The sequence below is a fragment of the Malus domestica genome, chromosome 15 (genome assembly GCF_042453785.1).
Source record: "Malus domestica chromosome 15, GDT2T_hap1".
NCBI lineage: Eukaryota > Viridiplantae > Streptophyta > Magnoliopsida > Rosales > Rosaceae > Malus > Malus domestica.
Genome location: NC_091675.1, coordinates 344,247 through 362,028, shown reverse-complemented (window position 1 = coordinate 362,028; position 17,782 = coordinate 344,247). Strand labels below are relative to the sequence as shown.

Below are 17,782 nucleotides of genomic sequence, written 5' to 3'. Positions count from 1 at the left end.
TTAATATCCTAACCTACCCTGAATAAAGAAGGGGACTGAACTAGGATGCAACACTGCGTCGTACATATTATCTTAATGGATAGTCCGTTCACACACTTATTTTTGCCTCTCACACAGCCTTGTTAATTTTTTGTCATTGATCTTCTTCGATTCATTCAATCAGACGATTGATAATTTAGAAGGATGTGTGAGAAGTAAAAATCGGTGCAGATAGCAGTACCCTATCCTAACTAACTGGCACAACCATAAGTAACGAAATGAAATCAAAGCTAGCACACAAAATGAACAACTTTAAACAAAGAAGAATGATGAAAAAACAGGAAGGCGCTCAATATATAAATGGTTTCACCTCGCACATTGTCTCTCGTGGCAATATAATCTGATGAGTACAGAAGCCCTACTTTACCTCCCAAAAAAGGAAGCATAAATACAATTCATCAGACACAACTGAATTAGTTAACGGTAACTTTACCGACCATGCCAGCTCCCTGGTGAGGAGAGCAGTAGAAAGAGTATGAACCTTTTTCGGTCAAGGTGACGGCGTAGGTCTCCCCGGGGGCATTCAGGAGGTCCTCCTCGCTCATCGATATCTTTCCGGCATCCACACCGCTGGGAACCTCGTCCTCGTCGAAGACAATGTTGTGTGGGAATCCAGCATTGTTCTTGAACACAATCTTCTCGCCGGGGGCGACGGAGAAGCTGTTGGGGACGAAGGCCAAGCCCCCGTCATCGCTGCCGAGCAAGACCTCAATGGCCATGGCATTACTGGCGAGGATAGCGCTGGCTGCGGTGGCGGCGACGGCCACACCGACATCCTTGAGGGATGACTTGACGACGCACATCTGCCTTGGGGAGGCTGAGACCTTAACGGCAGCGCTAACCTTGGCTGCGCCAGAGGACTTGAGTCCGGTGAATGATGGGATAGTGACGGCGGCGGGGGTGACGGAGGCCATTGTGTGTAGTTGAGTGAATGTGTTCTAGGGAGCGGTCGCCTCAAGTTTTAAAAGGGATGATCAAAAGGGGAAGGTAGGAAGGGTGAGTTTTAATAGGGTGGGAGGGGATTGGTTTTGTGTGGTGGAGGAATTGGTGATTGAATATAGTGAACGAGTGGCATTGGGGGTGAGGTGGAGGCAGGGTTATCCGGTGAGGATGGGTCTGATTGGCTGGGGGAGATGCTATCGATGACGTGGCAATGGATTTAGTGATGGGAGGTGGAGAGTGAGAGCTTGCAAGTATGTCAAACTAGTGATGGGGACAAACAATCTATGATCTACATATGATACGAATGAGTGGCTAGGCTTATAGTTGGGATTAATTTGGTTCATGTGTGAGAATATGGACGTTCCAAGATATTATTTGGAACTAAATTAGTTTAGTTTCTTGGTGCAAAATTAACCAAATATATGATTAAATTTAGCTACTAGAGTTAGTTGTGTCAAATTTTAGTTACCACAAGTGATGGATTTATGTTATTTTTCTTAGTGATTTTTTTTTTCATTTTCCATGCTTCATCTTTTCGGAAATTAGTGGTTTTTATCACCAACTCGCAAATTGTTAACAAATATCCTTACATATTTCCTAATACAAGTCGAATGGGGCAACATAAATTCAAAGCCTACATCGCGTCAAGTTAACTAATTGGATGAAATGAAATTATAATACAAATTTCATTAACTACGGTTTCAGAAAAGTCAACATACACTTCAAATACATTAATAAAAGTGTTGAATGACCTTTTTTGAAGTGTCACTTAGCAAAATAACAAATAAATATGAACCGAATACTTTCTTTTCCCTTCAATGCTAAAATTGCTTCCGACTTGCAAGAGGAAAATTAACAGTAGCTAGCCGACCGACAGTCCGTACTTACGTGGCAATTACGTTGGCCAACGCTCCCCCCTGCTGCATTTACACTTCCAACCATTTCTTCTCCTTCTTGCTTCTCAGTACTACTACTCCCAGCATTAACAATTTTTTCCAATATTCCATAGTAACTACACATGCTATGAAGCGACATGTATACGGTGAAAATACGTTAGTTACAATTGGACGGGCAACCAAGTAGGCATCAACGTCCAATCAGTAACTGACTCACACGATAACATTGGCAATCCAATAAAGCATATTTCTGGTTACTGTTGTCTGTTAATTACATTAACGAAGATGGTCGCCGGTCGAAGCAAAACCGAAGAGTGAAGTAATTTATGTCACATCAGCTGAGCGAGTGTAATACGCAAAAAAATAATACATAGGTATTCAATTGTGAGTAATTTATGTACTCACCTTCTAATTTGGCCCAATAAAAAGCCACTGCTTCTTATTTTCTAAAGACCAAAAAAGTTAATAATATGTCAATTATTTTTTAAAACAATAAAACATGCGTTTGAATATTATGGATAAAATCAAAAGGGGAGTACTGAAATTAAGAAAAAAATTGAAATACTGACCAGATCGATCGACATCGAGCAAGCAAGGAAGGAGGCGGAGGCAGCCGACGTGAGAGGATGAAAGAGCACTGAGATATTGGCGCGGCTCAATCAGATTCAGGAGACCAACCACAACGTACGTTCCTACGTACATGCAGATGCAGCAGTAAGCAGTCTTCCTCTCTGAGTGAAACCGGGCCAACATCACAGTAACTATTTCAATAAGGTAATTATATATACGCAAATCACTATATTTTTCCTGCATGCTGCATCAACTATATATAGAATTATTTAGCAAATGAAGAAAACAAAGAAGTTGAAGAGGACTGACTGCTGAGGAGGATATATATATATATATATATATATATATATATATATATATATTGATAATGATGATGGTGAAATTGAGGGCAGAGGGTGTAGTGAAAGCAATGAGAAGAAAATTGGGGATGTCATGGATCAATTTAAGGAAGGAAGAGAGAGAGAGAGAGAGAGAGAGAGAGTGAGAGAAGCATATTGCAGTTGTTGCAGGGTGCTGGTGGTGCATTAAAAACCCGCAGCTACCGAATTAAAACCCTAATGCCAAAGGACCATAGCAGCATTCAATACCATGCCAACGTCCCATCCGCCCGGCCCATAATATTCTTCTCTCTCTGTGATCCACACTTCTGCAGAAGCTAGCGAAGCGCATAAACAACAAGGTTGCAGTTGCAGGGCCTCCACATTAATAACGGAATCTCGCGCTCTGCTTGGTTGCAGAATTTTTTTTTATTTTTTTATTTTTTTACTCTTCTTCTTATTACTAACAGAACATGCAGACCCATAGGCACACACCCAGCTATCTAATATGATAACATCTATTTATCTCTGTGCAGGCTGTAGCACTAGCAAAAACACAAACACGTTAATCAAAATTAAAAATTAAATAAAAGTAAAAGGAAGGAATATCAAATGAGTTGTCAAAGTAACGCCCCCACCATGCACCTCCCACTAAAACGCTTGCTTTTAATTATTATCTCCCTCTTTACTGAACCAACTACTTGATCCATCTTAATAACTAGTTGTGGAATCTCGTCAGTATTCACAGTTGCGATGCCATTTTTGTCCCTTATTGCTTTCTGTTTACTAGTTAATAACCGCGGGATATGGAGACTGGAAGAGGGAGAGAGACTGACTTCAGTTGAGTTAGCCAAGCCTTGTAATTAATTCATTAATTCTTTAGTTGAGGAAATTCATTTTGAACATCTGATACATTTTCCGGTCAAAAGTTTAGGAGACTGGGTAGGTGATGATGTTTAAGAACATCTGATACATTTTCCGGTCAAAAATTTAGGAGACTAGGTAGGTGATGATGTTTAAGAACATTGAACTCTTTACAAATGTAAAAATATTGTTTAGCTCCTTAAGGGACTGTTCGATGACCATATTGTTTTCAATTCAATAACCAAATTTACATCGCCACTTAGTACTACAGTTTACAGTTTAGTGGTATTCATCATCATTTGTAAGTTAGATATTTTAGGTTCAATTCTCATTAAAGGTGAATTTGAATCATATTATTATTAGTCTATTGTGAGACTTAGTCCACTTTCTCGCTATCTTAGTATAGATAATATCATTTGTTAAAAAAAAAACCAATTTTACATCACAAAACATGTATTGACCTACTCTCCAAACTCAATATGGGCTTATAACTTTGACCTGGCCGCTTGACTTTTGTCACTTGCGGACCTAACCCGAACTCCAGGAGCCTGAAAACAGCCTCAAGGCGAAGCCAGCCCAACCTTAATTTGTGGGCCTACTTAATTTAAAATTTAAAAAAGAAGCTAGCCCAACCTTTTTTATAAGGTAAGAGACCCAATCTCTAATCTCCATCATCTCCTCTGGATTGGTCATGCCTGTACTGAGCCCGATAATGTATATAATGGCCGATTATAATTGGCTGAAACCCCCATTACTTGATTAAAATGCTCAAACAACACAATTAACTATTATTATTATTATTATTATTATTATTTTGTTTGAGGACTAAAATGTGAATAACTGCTACCTCAGTGGCCATCATCATATTCAGATTGGATGAGTAGTAGTAGTTCTTTGGAGCCTGGTGCGTGTCCGCCAAGTGGCCAAGATGTTTGCCAATGTCAGACACGTGGGTCCGATAATCTCATCCACAAGCACAACCATGCTGCATGTTTCATACCACTATTTACTATTTAGAATCTTAGATTAGATTAATCAATCATCTTTTTTATCCAATAAAATAGTAAAGCTTTGGTTTCTTCATGAAATAGCACCCACCATACCACAATTGACTTGCATGAATGCCTATGAAAATTGTTACTCGCATCCAAATAAAATAAATAAAACATCTCCTGCAAACAAGCAGTAAATGTATCAGGCAAGTTTCCAGGGGAACTATGGTATGGTATCACAGAGGATTCTAAGCACGGACATTTTAGTATCGAACGTATGCGATTTGATCAGAGTTCACAAAAAAACCTAAGTGACAGATTAAAACAAAAGTTTATATTAAAAATGTAGCCAAACGAATAACAGAGAAATGTCTTGGTGTTTATCGAGGACTTTCGTTATGCAAAGTCTCCAACCATTAATATAAGATTTATTTTACATAACTCGTAGCTCAAACATCACAATGACAATATATCATTTTTATCAAAATCCTTTTCTTATACAGCCGAGTATAAAATAGGTGAGCTTGGATAAACCTCCACCAATTAGAAAGAAAAAAATTGAAGTTGACAGACCAATAAACAAAGACCTATATTTTACCAAACGCATAAGGTTGCGTGGAAATGAGACACTCCGGCGAAGCTGATTGGCTTTGAGTGGAGGCGGGGCCCCGTGGTGATGCTATCAACGAATGAAGCTAGAGAATTAATAACTCTAATTTAATTAACTTGTAAAGGTCCTAATCCAATAGGAAACAAATATAATCTTAATTACTGAAGGATTATCGTTAAGTAGTTTTTTAATGGAGGATGAATCCAATAACGATAAGAGCAGGCGGTGTTTCGGTGAGTGGTGGATGATATAAGCAAAGCAAAGAGAAGAAGAATAAGGCAATTGTTAAGAATCCACGTCAACATCAATTGACACGAACTTCGCGTGGGGTGCGCATTGCGCTCCCTACGGACTATTAATTAACCTTCTTCTTAAAAATTCCGACAACCAAAGGGGCAGACACAGACACACAAAAACCGAAACCAAAATTAAACCACGGGCTCAAAATCGGTAGCCATTCCTGTTTCTTTCCGTACAAGCGAAGACACTAGGAAACCCGCTGTCGTTTTGTTCCTGTACAACTAGCACTAACCAGGTCCAGGAGGCAGAGGGAGGGACCGACCGAGGGGCTTTTGCTTACGCGGACTCGGTTATGTGCTGCCGTGGATGGTGATCGCGAAGAAGAATCATGGAAGACACCGAGAGTTTCTGTAACAGGCCCGCTGACTTTTTGCCCGCTCCGACCCGAAAGCAGAAGCTGAAAGTGAGCATTTACAATGAAGTCCTTGGTCGGCTCCAGGACTCCGATGTCGGAGAGGCCAAGGTTCCTGGTTTCGAAGATGAACTGTGGGCCCATTTCAGTCGCCTCCCCACTAGGTAACCTTCAGAACCCTAGCGCGCGCTCTCTCTCTCTCTCTCTCTCTCTCTAAATTGTAATCGGTGGAACTGCATATTCCTTGTTGATTCTGGTTTGATCAGAATCTTTGATGATTCTTTTTTGGTTCTGTTTGGAAAAATAGATGGATTAAAAAAGATGTCACTGTCGCATGACTGATTAAATTTAATAAATCCTTGAATTTTGAGCGTAAATTCGTCACCTTTCGTTGAAATTGTGCAGTTGATGCTGAATAGGGAAGGATTTAAAGTGGCCATAATTTGATTGCTGAGAAAACCAAACCTTTTTTAACTTTTTTTGGTTGGAAGAAAGAAAGGCAAGGCTTAAAACTTTTTAAGCCAAAAAGTTGTGAAAAGATACTTTTTTTTTCCAATTTAATTTTTTACTTTTATTATTTGGCTGTGTATGTATTATAAATTCATCACCTTCCCACCTGCCTAAAAAAAAAAAAAAAAAAACATATGACCCGCCGACTCAAATACATATACGTGTCCTTCGAGTATATAAATGTTTTGTTCTTTTTCAGTCGGGCACGCACATGTTTCCCATTTCACTATTTTTGTTGTCTTACGTAATGAATTAATTTTTGTTGGTATACGTATCAGTGCTAGTATATTATTATTTTTTAATCTTCGGTCGGAACGTTTGCTTGCACGATTGCATTTTTGATGTGATTTTGTTGTCGAAGATATGCGTTGGATGTGAATGTGGAGAGGGCACAAGATGTTCTGATGCATAAGAGATTACTGCATATGGCGCATGACCCGGCCACTAGACCTGCAGTCCAAGTTCGTCTTGTGCAGGTAAAGTTCGTCTTGGTCTCGGAATTATTGGCATTGGAAGTTGTTTGCTTAGCCAATTTTTTATGCAGGTTCGTTCTGCTTCCGGCTCAAATTCATCGAGGAAAGCGAATGCTCAATGTTCTGCTGCTGCCAGCAAAGAGAGGCACGGTTATATGAATATTTATTTGGAGTTCGCTTTCTCTATTGAAATTTGAATACATTGATCTTTAATCTCTCATATGACACGTTCTTTCCATATCTTATGCTTTCAGTCATCCACCGCCAGCTTTTGGTTTGTCACCAGACCTTCAACTTGCTCTTGAAGCTGAACAGTTACACGTTGACCAGGGCGATAACTCTGTGTATGCCAGTCAACTTTTTACAAGGTATGTAGGTCTGAAATACGGTCTTTATGATTGTCATCATTTTCACACGATGGTGTACATGAAAGAAGATACTTCTCCATTTTGCAGTACAATGTTATCTGTTCCCGACTTACATTATCCGTACTGCCTTCTATACCTATCATTTCTATATGTATATAGGAATGTCTCCTATGACTTCGCTGTGTATGAGAAGATCTTTGACAGGAAGGAATTACAGCAGATAAATGATTGCTATAGTTTTACATTGTTCTTATCTGATTAACTTTGCTATACTTCAAATTTACAGGTCGATGCATGAAATTACTATTTCCACGAATGACAAGCCCAAACTCCTCAGTGAGGTAGATTTGTTGTCCCCCTTTTAATATATCCTTAACATTGCTGTTCTGCAATGTCAATCAATATATTGTGGTTTTCAATTTACATCATCTTTGTTGATATTTCCCGATGATGTAAACTATTGTTAACATGTTAAGCATTTCTTAGGATTTTTATAATCTCTTTCAACATACGTTCTGCATAGTATGTGATGTGATTCACTTACAGTTCCGAATCTTCTGACATATATAAGGTGTTTATTGTTTAACTTCATATTTGATATTCTTTAGCTTCATATTTGAAATTCCGACAAATAGTGAGGATGGCATGCACTTGTTTTAGGAAATTATAGTGGGCCCTGGTCCCATCCCTCCACCCAATGTTGTTATGCTTAAAGATTACTTCCTCAAAGTGTATCGTCGCCCTGATGCTCACTCTGATTCTTGACCTTTTCAGAGGGTCTGGAAGGCTTGTGACTGTCTCGAATCCTTTGGCACTCTATGTTAAACCCACTCAGGTTATCAATAAGAGGTAGCCTGTTTAGTCAATCATGGTGGGTGGTTTGTTGAGATTCAAGTAAATCGTTATCAGTAGAGTTCACTATCAAAGTCAAGGTTGATCTATACTGTATTTTATTTGTCCCGCCATATCTTGTGCCATAAATTGTCCCAAGGGAATCTCGTCTTTATATTTTTGCAGATAAAATTGACAAAATTGATGTTTATGTGTAGAACATTTCAGTTAGTTCCGTTTGGAAATGTTTTCTGTAATATTTTTATGGTTGTTCCTTTTAGAAAAATGATAGTTTGTGTATTCAAACAACGTTTCTAATTTACTGTTCAAAATTTTATGTTTTGCATCAGTTGACATCCTTATTATCTGACATTGGATTGAACATTCAAGAAGCACATGCTTATTCCACAACAGATGGCTACTCTTTGGATGTCTTTGTTGTTGATGGTTGGCCATGTGAGGTATTGGCTTGCCGTGTTCATATTCTGCTACAAAACAATGATAAACTGCTTGACATACATGTTTAATGTAAATTTGTAGGAAACTGAGAGGCTTAGGCATGCACTGGCAAAACAAATACCATGGAATGAGGTAGGTCCTTTAGTGCGAACTTAACTTTTTTATAGATTCCGATTACTGATAACAATTTTCATTCTCTAATTATTGTCGATTAAGCATGATATTTGTATTGCAGAAGAATCCTTCATTGGACTGTAACATCATTTCTCCTCCTCCGGATCAAGAGACTGGAATGGAGTTTATTAATGATCATGTAAGCACACTCAATGAGGAAAAGGATGTCTGGGAAATTGATGCAAGCATGTTGAGATATGAGGAGAAAATTGCATCTGGATCGAATGGTGATTTGTAAGTTCTGTCAACACTAAACATGCTAGGCCATGTTTAATTGGTAAATGAGTACTTGTTAAATAGCTAGGTTAATTGACACAGGTATCAAGGTAGTTACTGTGGTCGAGATGTGGCTATTAAAGTTCTTAGCACTGAGCGCCTGAATGAAACTATGAAGGAGTTTACTCAAGAAGTCTATATTATGAGGTCGGTAATGTCACAGCACATCCTTACTCCAGGCTCTGAGTTCCCTTGTACTTTCTTTGTTGTTGTTTTTTAAGCACTCTCGTTGTGCATCTTAATGCTTTCATTAATAAGGTAAATGCTCAAGAGGGAGAAAGGCTGCTCTCAAAATCGTGTTTCATGCATTTAATCTTGCACTTCTCAAACTTGTTTTGTCTTGGCAGAAAAGTTCGGCACAAGAATGTCGTTCAATTTATTGGGGCATGCACTAAACCTCCTAAGCTTTGCATCATTACTGGTAATTTTGGATGAATTATGTGCACATTCAGTACCATGCTTTTGTAATTTATTTATTTATATTTGTTTATGCCCACACATGGTTTTCTGTTCAATTTGAGTTATGCCTTTTTATATTTCTTTTTCGTTCTCAGAATTTCTGTCTGGTGGAAGTATGTATGACTTTCTGCATAAGCAAAGGGGTGTTTTATCACTTCTGTCCTTGCTCAGAGTCGCAATTGATGTTTCCAGGGGAATGAACTACTTGCACCAAAACAATATAATCCATAGGGACTTGAAAGCTGCTAATCTTTTGATGGACGGAACTGGAGTAATAGATTCTTTGTGTCTCCTAAATATGCTGCATTTATATGTGCTTTTATTTATTATACTTTTCTCAAAACTAAAAGGAGGCATGGGCAGGACGCATGCGTTCTTGTCCTTGTTACATCTCTTTCTTGACAGGAGCTTATCAGGTTATTCTAAAGTGTGTGTAGATTTAACATGGTGATCAAATTTAATTAATTTGATTTTCTTTAAGTTTGAAATTATTGTTGACAGGTAGTGAAAGTAGCTGATTTCGGCATCGCTAGAGTACGGGCAGAGTCTGGTGTTATGACTGCAGAAACTGGCACTTACCGTTGGATGGCTCCCGAGGTCTGTTTTCCCTAGATATTTATCCTTTGTTGTTAAGTATTAAACCATTTATTTGCTTCATTGGAATTAAGCATATGGATATCACACTAGTGTCTGACACATGATTGCTTTCTGTTGATTACGGAAGGTTATAGAACATAGGCCATACAATCATAAAGCTGATGTTTTTAGCTTTGGGGTTGTTCTCTGGGAGCTGCTTACAGGGAAGGTAATCTCTTTTATACCATGAAAAACTATTCCGGTTAATGCTTTTGTTTATCTTTAAACTAGTTCATGGTTGCACAGACTTCACACCATCCTCTGTCTGTGTTTTGTGACTGAAATGTCAGCTTCCCTACGAGAACTTAACTCCGTTACAAGCAGCAGTTGGCGTAGTCCAGAAGGGTCTGAGGCCTACAATTCCGAGCCACACGAATCCAATGCTGATGGAACTGATGGAGAGATGCTGGCAGCAAGACCCATCATTGAGACCGGAATTTTCAGAAATTGTAAATATGTTGCAGCACTTGGCCAGGAAGGTACGGGGAAAAAGATCCAACACTCGTCCTTATGCTTCCTTATCCTTTCCGTTCCGAATGAGCAATTGTAATATGTCTTGGCACGCTACAGGTTGCAAAGGGAAGTGAGGATAGACGAAAGGGAAAATCAGCTAAAGTAGTACCTACTTTCAAGCAAGGCGGTGATGGTAGTGCCAAATGAGGAGAAATTCTTAGGCAGACGAGTGATGTGACGCGGCTGATCGTACCAAAGACTTGCGAGAGGATTTTGTTTCTAATACGTCTGTAAATCATCTCTTCACAAGTCATTTCTTTCCCTCCGACTCTATATATGCTCCGTTGGAATTTGTTCTGTTAATCTAAAGTAAATGTTCAGACTCTTCGTGGGAAAACTGTCTCGTGCCTATTTGAAGCCATTCGTAGTGTTGATAAGTTTGAATTCATGTCTCCTGGTTTGGATTTGAATATATCAAATTAGATTGCCCAATCAACGAAAATTCATTCAAAACACCAACCTGATATGTAATATCTCACCATCCCAACTAAAATCCATCTTTTTCAAAACCAAGAAGCCACCAACCTAATTTCCCCGTATCCTTATCCTACAAATATTCAAAATTGCGGAACGATTTTGCCGAGGGAAGGACAAAGTGTTACTCAAAGTGTTCAGAGAGCTCGATATTGAGTACCGGTTACTGCCTCTTGATGTCAACGTCCGAGGCATGCCAAGTTTAACCTCCGACAAGCTTCCTTCAAATTGGACAACCCTGCTCCGACGCCAGCAAGTTAATATACTTCATGTACGCCATCGCCACTTTCAAACTAAGACCTGCAGCACGGGAATGATGGATGAGGGTTCTTTGGAACACATGATTGATGAGAAATAACAAAAGATGGTTGCAGTTTCAGACTAACATATATATATATATATATATATATATATATATATAGGTTTCAACCATGGTAGTTCTTCGGCGATTCAGATGTTCCATTTTGTACTAAACTCCAGTGAAACAAATTAAATACACAAATGTAGATTTAATATCATCTATTTTATTTTTTTCGGTAGGTTACTGCCGAAAATATATGCTAGTTCGGTCGAATGTCCCCGAACAATATTTGAAAAAATAAATAAACAGTGCAAAGACCCAATAACATAAGATCCACAACTCAACACGTAAAAAACTCCTGTTTTATTGGGCTTTTGGCCCATCTGCCAAAACACTTTTCCCCTCTCCGTTGTCGCTCTCCGTCGCGCAGTCTCGCTCTCTCTCTCCTCTCTCTCTCGTCTCAGAATCCTTCTCAATCGTTCGTCAACAGACAACAGAGTCGAAAATAATGGATGAGAAGGATTCGAATGAATTAACAGCAAGCCCTAAGACGACGCAAGAGCTAGCAATGGAAGGCCAGAAGCATTTAGAAGAAACTATCGAGGCAGCTTTCCAGATCCTCTCCTCCATGAACGACGAGCTCTGCAACCCCACCTTGTGGTCCACCACCGGCACCGCCTCCTCTAACACTGCAAATGGCCCTTCTTTCCACTCAAACGGCGTCAATAACGGCGATTCGTCTTCTTCCGAAAACACTTTTTCCCATCAACATGGAGACTTAGTTGGCGCTGGTGGTCCTGGCACCGGAGGAGCTCTTGAGGAGGCTCGATTTCGGTATAAGAACTCTGTGGGCTTGCTTCGTGCCGTTCTCGCTGCAATTCCCAACTCTCAGAAGGTGATTTCAGACACCCTTTTCTTTAATTTGGTTAATTTTCCATCCATACTTGTCAAATTAAATACTGAAATTGCCTGCATAATCACGTTTATGTATTCATATTTAACCAATGCCAAAGATCCTGTAAAGTGTGATTTCTTCAAGTGTTAATTGTGTGATGGAGGATCCAGTGCAGTGTTTTTTATTTATAAAAATCAAGAAAATAAATGAAGTTCTTGATTGATTGAACCACTGTGTTGGACTGGATGAGTAGAGATTTCTGTTGATTTTGTGTATGAAAGTGACGAGCTTTAACCGCTGAATTGAACGAAATGTTTGCTCCGTTTACCCGTAATCCCAAACTGCGTGAAATGCAGCAAATGCTTCAGTGCAAAACTGGGGATTTGGATCCTCTCCTGAGCTAATGGAGAGGATCCTCCTGACCAAGTGTTATGGGCCGTTGGATTTTCATCTAACGGCTATAATTATTATAACTTTAAAAGGACCCACCTGTTTGTAGCCGTTGGATGAAAATCCAACGGGCCATAACACTTGGTCAGGAGGATCCTCTCCGTTAGCTCAGGAGAGGATCCAAATCCCAAAACTGGAATGTTATAAGAGTGGTATATTGTGATCGTGAATAGTTGTTTGTCTTGAGTTTATGTGTGTGTATGCATCTAATTGGAATGATTTTATTTCACATTGAGATGTCATAGTTTGTGAACCTTATAGTTAGCTAACGTACAGTTGTAAATTTTAAAATAGGCAACATCCAAAACCAGTTCAACTGCTGTTGGTTCAGAATCACCGGCAGATCAAGCTGAAATTGAGAAGTTGGATGAGCGAGCGTCCGATTTGAGAAAGGTATGGTTGATGATTTCTCATATACCATGTCTAGAAATAGATTCGCTAGTGGAGGGGTTGGACTTTGTTTGGAATTTTTAATCTTTCAAGGGCGCTACATTTCTTGCTCCAATATTTCTGTAAAAGTTTGTACTGACGTTGTTTTTCTTTGTAGGAGCTTACGAACAAGAATGTGTATATCAAATTTCTTATAGATCAACTACGGGATCTGATCACTGACATCTCAACGTGGCAAAGTCCTTGTTCCGTCTGATTTCTGAAACAATCTTCCTGAAGGTGATGCTGCTTTTATATTAAGTTTGCACGATCAGTGAAACCTTAATATCCTTTGATTGTGTACGTTTTCCAATCAGTTCAGCGAGGGGTTTATTATGTTTGATGATCGAAAATTTCATGGGGAAAATATTAGGCGAGAGAGAGTAGTGAAGAGGTTTGTAAATCATGAGATACCTGATGTTAAAGGTCAACTTGTCGTAACTAATTTCAGATATGGTAACCTCATGATTCTCTCCTGTGCATCATTTTTATGAGTGAGCGGTTGAGATTTAACTAAATCTTATTCGTTCTCTTTACTGTCTTTTGATGCTTAGGAGAACAAAGCTCTTGTAAAATTCTAAAGCTACTTATTAACCAAATTCTCTTTGTAATTGAAAGTTGGTAAAAGATCAAATTAACCCTGTTCACAAAACAAACAAAAAATAAATAAAATTAAAGTTATGGACAATATAGTAAATTAAACATAAAATAATTTTACTATTTTGTTCAAAGTCTCAGCCAAATAAGCATTTCAGTTGCTCCTATTTCTTATTCCACGTTTTCCTCCCGGATAAAATAAACGTGATAAAATAGTTATTCAAAAACGAGCTCCCCGATTGCTGGTTCTTTATTGTTGTAAATATACAACATTCTGTTTCCCCCCTTGTTTCTAATGGATTAAACGCAATTTGCAATAAAATGAGATATCAATGGAGCTTCATTTCATACAAAAACTGAAATCCACCCTCTATGCTCTTAACAATATACGATAAAAAAGATCGAAACAAGGAAGGAGTTGCTAAGTGCATTGTGCATTGAAAGTTTGAAACTAAAGATTGAGAATTAGATCATGTCTCAGAGCAAAATGGTTGCAAAAACTCTGTTTGGAAACCAGAGACTGCTACATTATTCTCTCGACAAACATCCGAAAAGCTAACTCAAACTGGAATCGACCTAGTTAATTTCCATGGCCAGCCTGAATCCTGAGCTGCAAATTTTCCTTGTACTCTTTTAACTCTCTCTTGTATCTTTCTTTGTCTTGCAACCCAATGTTCTGGTAAACCTGATAATTGACAAAAGAATGCGATAAATATGTATATGAAAGAAGGAAATTACGCAACCATGTATATATAGGAGCAGCTAAATTGGGATCCCGTTTTACTGTAGCAAAAAGGGGATAGTTTTTTTTTTGGGGGGGGGGGCATGTATTCACCGTAAGGATCTCTTGTATATTTCACTGATTTCCTTTTTTGCTTCAGAATACAAGGATCCTATACGGTTAAATACAAAGTTCCTACGGGCCCCATTGTCCCCTTTTTTTGCAATAGTACAACAGATGCCTGCTACAGAGTATATACGTTATCTGTCTGTAGTTACCAGCCTCTCTTCTGCAGGGAGTTTGTTCCAAGACTCGCCAATCATCTTGGTAAACTCCCTCTCTCTGTTTGGGTAGAGGGACTTGAGCTTGAAATGCGTTTCAGCAAAGAAGAAATTGTAGCCGCTCCGGTTGGGTTTTGGGTAGTTGGGATCTGTCCTCCTCCTTGATCTCCTCCTCCTCCTCGAACCCGCAACACGAACAGATCTTTGGGGGGTGTAGGGTACAATGGCATTGACAGGTTCGGGGGATGGAGTTGGATTAGGAGAAGCGGCTAGAGTCTGCTGGTTAGGGTGGTAGAGTACTCCACTGAGAGTCTCCGAACCGAATTTCACCGTAACGAGATAGCCGCAATCGAATTTCCCATCAATTGTTCCAGTACCTGAAAAAAAAATCACCATGGACATGTTATTATGCTAATTAACCTTAATTAAGTTCAAATTAGATAGATAACAGGTCTAGATCTTAGTTACATGCTCCAAACAAAAACCTCATTTGTGAATGATACGAGGTAACATATCTGTCATGTCATATGCGTGCGGTGATATCGATCCATCAATGCATATTGTGACGTACAAAATATCTGCCAAAAAGTTATAATTTTATATGGAGCCTGCATTGCTAGGAGCCGCATATTTGTCACATAAGATAGGAGTGAGGCCTTGGAAAATAAAAACTCAAATCCACTCAGCTTTCTACATGCACATAATTTTAAATAAATAAATAATTAAAAAGTAACAAAAATGTCGTAACAACAACAATACTTAGATTCTTATGTGTTTAGCTTTATTCTTCCCCATTATAATGATGTTGCATTATATTATTGTCTAAACGTTTTATAATTGAAACTATTCGATTTTGTAATATTCTTAAAAGGTCGGCTCTAAGAACTTTATTCAGTTTAAAGATTGTTTAGTCATCCATATATGTTAAATAAATTAACACATATGATAACAAATAACATCCTCGTAATGAATCGTTAACCTTTTTAATTCATATGATGACCAAAACAGTCTTTAAATCGAATAATTTTTTTAGAAATACTTTTTAAATGATGATAAGAATCCAATTACGACGTTTGTAAAATTAATAACGTCACATAATCAGTGAATGAGGAAGGACCGCCTACATGTAGAGAACCAACCACAGGGGTCAACATAACATGATAAACCTCGCTACATATTCCTTATAAAAAACAAGAGTATTGAAATCACCTTATCCGATATGATTTGGTATCGAAAAAAATGAACCCTACAATATACCTTCATCAGTGACCAAAAGCGGACAACCATTTATGGGTTTGCGCCCTTTGGCCCCTTTGGCCCCTTTGCCTTTGGGGGAATATTCCACCAGCGCCAGTTCTGGTTTCTCTGCAGACTCAGAACGGTTACTAAATGGAAGATGCTGAAACAATGCGAGACGCAGAAACAAAAACTAAAAATATAAAGGCAAAAGCCGGTAGAGCAAAAAGATACCGGAAAAAGGAAGCACTTATGAGCAAAAAGGTCATATGATATCCGCAGTCCAGATACAAAAAGCAAAAGCCAATTGCATCAGTAGAAAAAAGAGGGTAAAAAACCAGAGCAGTAAGAAGTAAATGAATACCTGAGGGTGTTGGGGTAGATAAAGGACCCTGTGTCCTAAAAAAGTGAACCTGTTCGTAATGGTAAAGAAGGGTTGAGTAGTGTTTCCTCAGCACAAACGAAGCGCTCGTTGTTGTGGGGGAGAACATGAAAATACCGCCCACTTCCCTCCATTTCTTCTCTGCAACTACCTACATATATAATCAACACATTTGAATTTCTTTGATCTTTAAATTGAAGGCAATAATAAATCAATGTAGTGAAATGAAGAAATCTGGATAAAATAGATAGCCAAACCTTCTCAAAGCCACCCCTCCTTGTTACCTCCACATATAATATGTGCAAATCTAGCTCCTTCCCTCCGATCACAGGAACCCTTGAGAAAAAAAAAGGCAAAAGATGCAAATATTAGAAAGATGGGACAAAAAGCCGCGTTATATAAATTAATTTTCTGATCATGCTCAAATCCCCAAGAATAAATTAATTTTGCGGAGCATAAAATTTTTAAAAAAAAATAGGAGAAGGAGAAGAAGGGTAGAGTTACATAAACTTGGTGGTGTTGATCATGAAATGGAAGCGCCGGAGAGTGTCCCAAAAAACAACAGCGTTTTTCACGACCTCCCCATGAGTGGCAAGTGGTGCTGGATAATGCACACCCTGCAGTTGCGACCCCCCATTCCACGGCTTCCGTCTCCCCGCCACCCGCGACATCTCCTCCTCCTCCTCTTCTTCTCCGCCACACCCTTGCCGGAAAACCACCAACAAGGGTAAAAGTAAAGAAAACAATAATGAGATGCAACAATTTTAAGTAAAGAGTAAAGAGTGTATGGAGTAAAGAACGCGATGATTTCCGGGATAAGCTTAAGGTGTAATTAAGCAATACAGTAAATACTCTGACCAAAGCTGTTTTTCAATAAATTTAAAAAAAAAAGAAATTGGGACGCGTGAGATGTAACGTAACGCTTGTGCCAAATTGGTTTTTTCTGTCATTTCGAAACCTCCTCTTACGCTAATTAATTAAGGCCATCTCCAACCGAAGGATCCAGAGGGTCAGAGGGTCGAAAATAACCCTAAAATCGTCTCCAACCGAGGGCTAGGCCAGAGGGCTCGGGAATCTGGGAGGGCCCCACGGGATCGGAGAGGGCTGGAGGGCTGGCTGCTTTCGGCCAACCAGCCAGCCCCGGGCTGGCTATTTTTTTTTTTAATGTTTCTCATTTCTGTCGGTTATAACCGACAGAAATAATATAATATACATTATTTCTGTCGGTTATAACCGACAGAAATAACAATTTGAATTTAAACTTCCAATGGCTAGCGCCACTAGCCGTTGTAAACCCTTTTTTTTTTCTTTTTTTTTTCTATAACTTCCTATAACTTCTATTTTACAAAATTTGTTTCAATTTTTTTTTAATTCTACTTTTTTCCTATAACTTATATTTTACAAAATTTGGTTCATATTTTTTTCATATAACTTC

The 17,782-nt window shown here is 38.8% G+C and overlaps 5 protein-coding genes, 1 long non-coding RNA gene and 1 other non-coding gene across 13 annotated transcripts in view; 3 read left to right on the top strand and 4 right to left on the bottom strand.

Annotated features, from left to right (window-relative positions):
- Positions 1–306: 306 nt before the first annotated feature.
- Positions 307–1,453, bottom strand: LOC103450341 (plastocyanin). The gene has a single exon (XM_008389674.3). The coding sequence runs from the start codon at positions 951–953 to the stop codon at positions 453–455; it is 501 nt and encodes a 166-aa protein (XP_008387896.1). The 5' UTR covers positions 954–1,453; the 3' UTR covers positions 307–452.
- Positions 1,454–1,643: 190 nt separating this feature from the next.
- On the bottom strand, positions 1,644–2,847 carry LOC139192292 (uncharacterized). The gene is made up of 2 exons (XR_011576339.1): positions 2,447–2,847; positions 1,644–2,323 (listed from the first exon to the last, which is right to left on the bottom strand). It is a non-coding gene; the product is annotated as an uncharacterized lncRNA (long non-coding RNA).
- Positions 2,505–2,646, bottom strand: MIR171E (microRNA MIR171e). The gene has a single exon (NR_120908.1). It is a non-coding gene; the product is annotated as a microRNA MIR171e (primary transcript).
- A 2,611-nt stretch (positions 2,848–5,458) lies between the features above and the next one.
- LOC103450339 (serine/threonine-protein kinase STY46-like) lies at positions 5,459–10,918 on the top strand. Of its 2 annotated transcripts, none has more exons than XR_003768822.2 (15): positions 5,459–6,046; positions 6,754–6,868; positions 6,937–7,010; positions 7,120–7,233; positions 7,520–7,574; positions 8,415–8,525; positions 8,605–8,655; positions 8,759–8,931; positions 9,016–9,120; positions 9,321–9,394; positions 9,528–9,848; positions 9,934–10,029; positions 10,157–10,237; positions 10,359–10,547; positions 10,639–10,918. XR_003768822.2 is itself a non-coding variant. In XM_008389672.4 (15 exons), the coding sequence occupies exons 1-15, from the start codon at positions 5,859–5,861 to the stop codon at positions 10,726–10,728; spliced, it is 1,692 nt and encodes a 563-aa protein (XP_008387894.2). In that variant the 5' UTR covers positions 5,459–5,858; the 3' UTR covers positions 10,729–10,918. The 2 variants fall into 2 exon arrangements, 1 of the variants encoding a protein (XP_008387894.2); XM_008389672.4 differs by having other exon boundaries at positions 9,528–9,703.
- A 795-nt stretch (positions 10,919–11,713) lies between these two features.
- Positions 11,714–13,606, top strand: LOC103450338 (mediator of RNA polymerase II transcription subunit 30). The gene is made up of 3 exons (XM_008389671.4): positions 11,714–12,251; positions 12,996–13,094; positions 13,249–13,606. Exons 1-3 carry the CDS (start codon positions 11,865–11,867, stop codon positions 13,345–13,347), a joined length of 585 nt encoding a protein of 194 aa, XP_008387893.1. The 5' UTR covers positions 11,714–11,864; the 3' UTR covers positions 13,348–13,606.
- A 51-nt stretch (positions 13,607–13,657) lies between these two features.
- Positions 13,658–17,782, top strand: part of LOC103413820 (uncharacterized) — a 50,105-nt gene continuing 45,980 nt past the window's right edge. Inside the window, exon 1 of the mRNA XM_070814164.1 lies at positions 13,658–13,663. The gene's annotated coding sequence lies outside the window, so the exon portion shown is untranslated. The remainder of the gene's footprint in view (positions 13,664–17,782) is intronic.
- Positions 14,038–17,334, bottom strand: LOC103450337 (high mobility group B protein 9-like). 6 transcript variants are annotated; one of them, XM_070814172.1, is made up of 7 exons: positions 16,852–17,249; positions 16,605–16,683; positions 16,330–16,498; positions 16,200–16,214; positions 15,987–16,094; positions 14,708–15,106; positions 14,038–14,412 (listed from the first exon to the last, which is right to left on the bottom strand). In XM_070814172.1, the coding sequence occupies exons 1-6, from the start codon at positions 17,016–17,018 to the stop codon at positions 14,709–14,711; spliced, it is 936 nt and encodes a 311-aa protein (XP_070670273.1). In that variant the 5' UTR covers positions 17,019–17,249; the 3' UTR covers positions 14,038–14,412; position 14,708. The 6 variants fall into 6 exon arrangements, with proteins under 6 accessions (XP_070670273.1, XP_070670270.1, XP_070670272.1 ...); XM_070814169.1 differs by having other exon boundaries at positions 14,727–15,106; XM_070814171.1 differs by lacking the exon at positions 16,200–16,214 and having other exon boundaries at positions 14,727–15,106; positions 15,987–16,085; positions 16,852–17,334.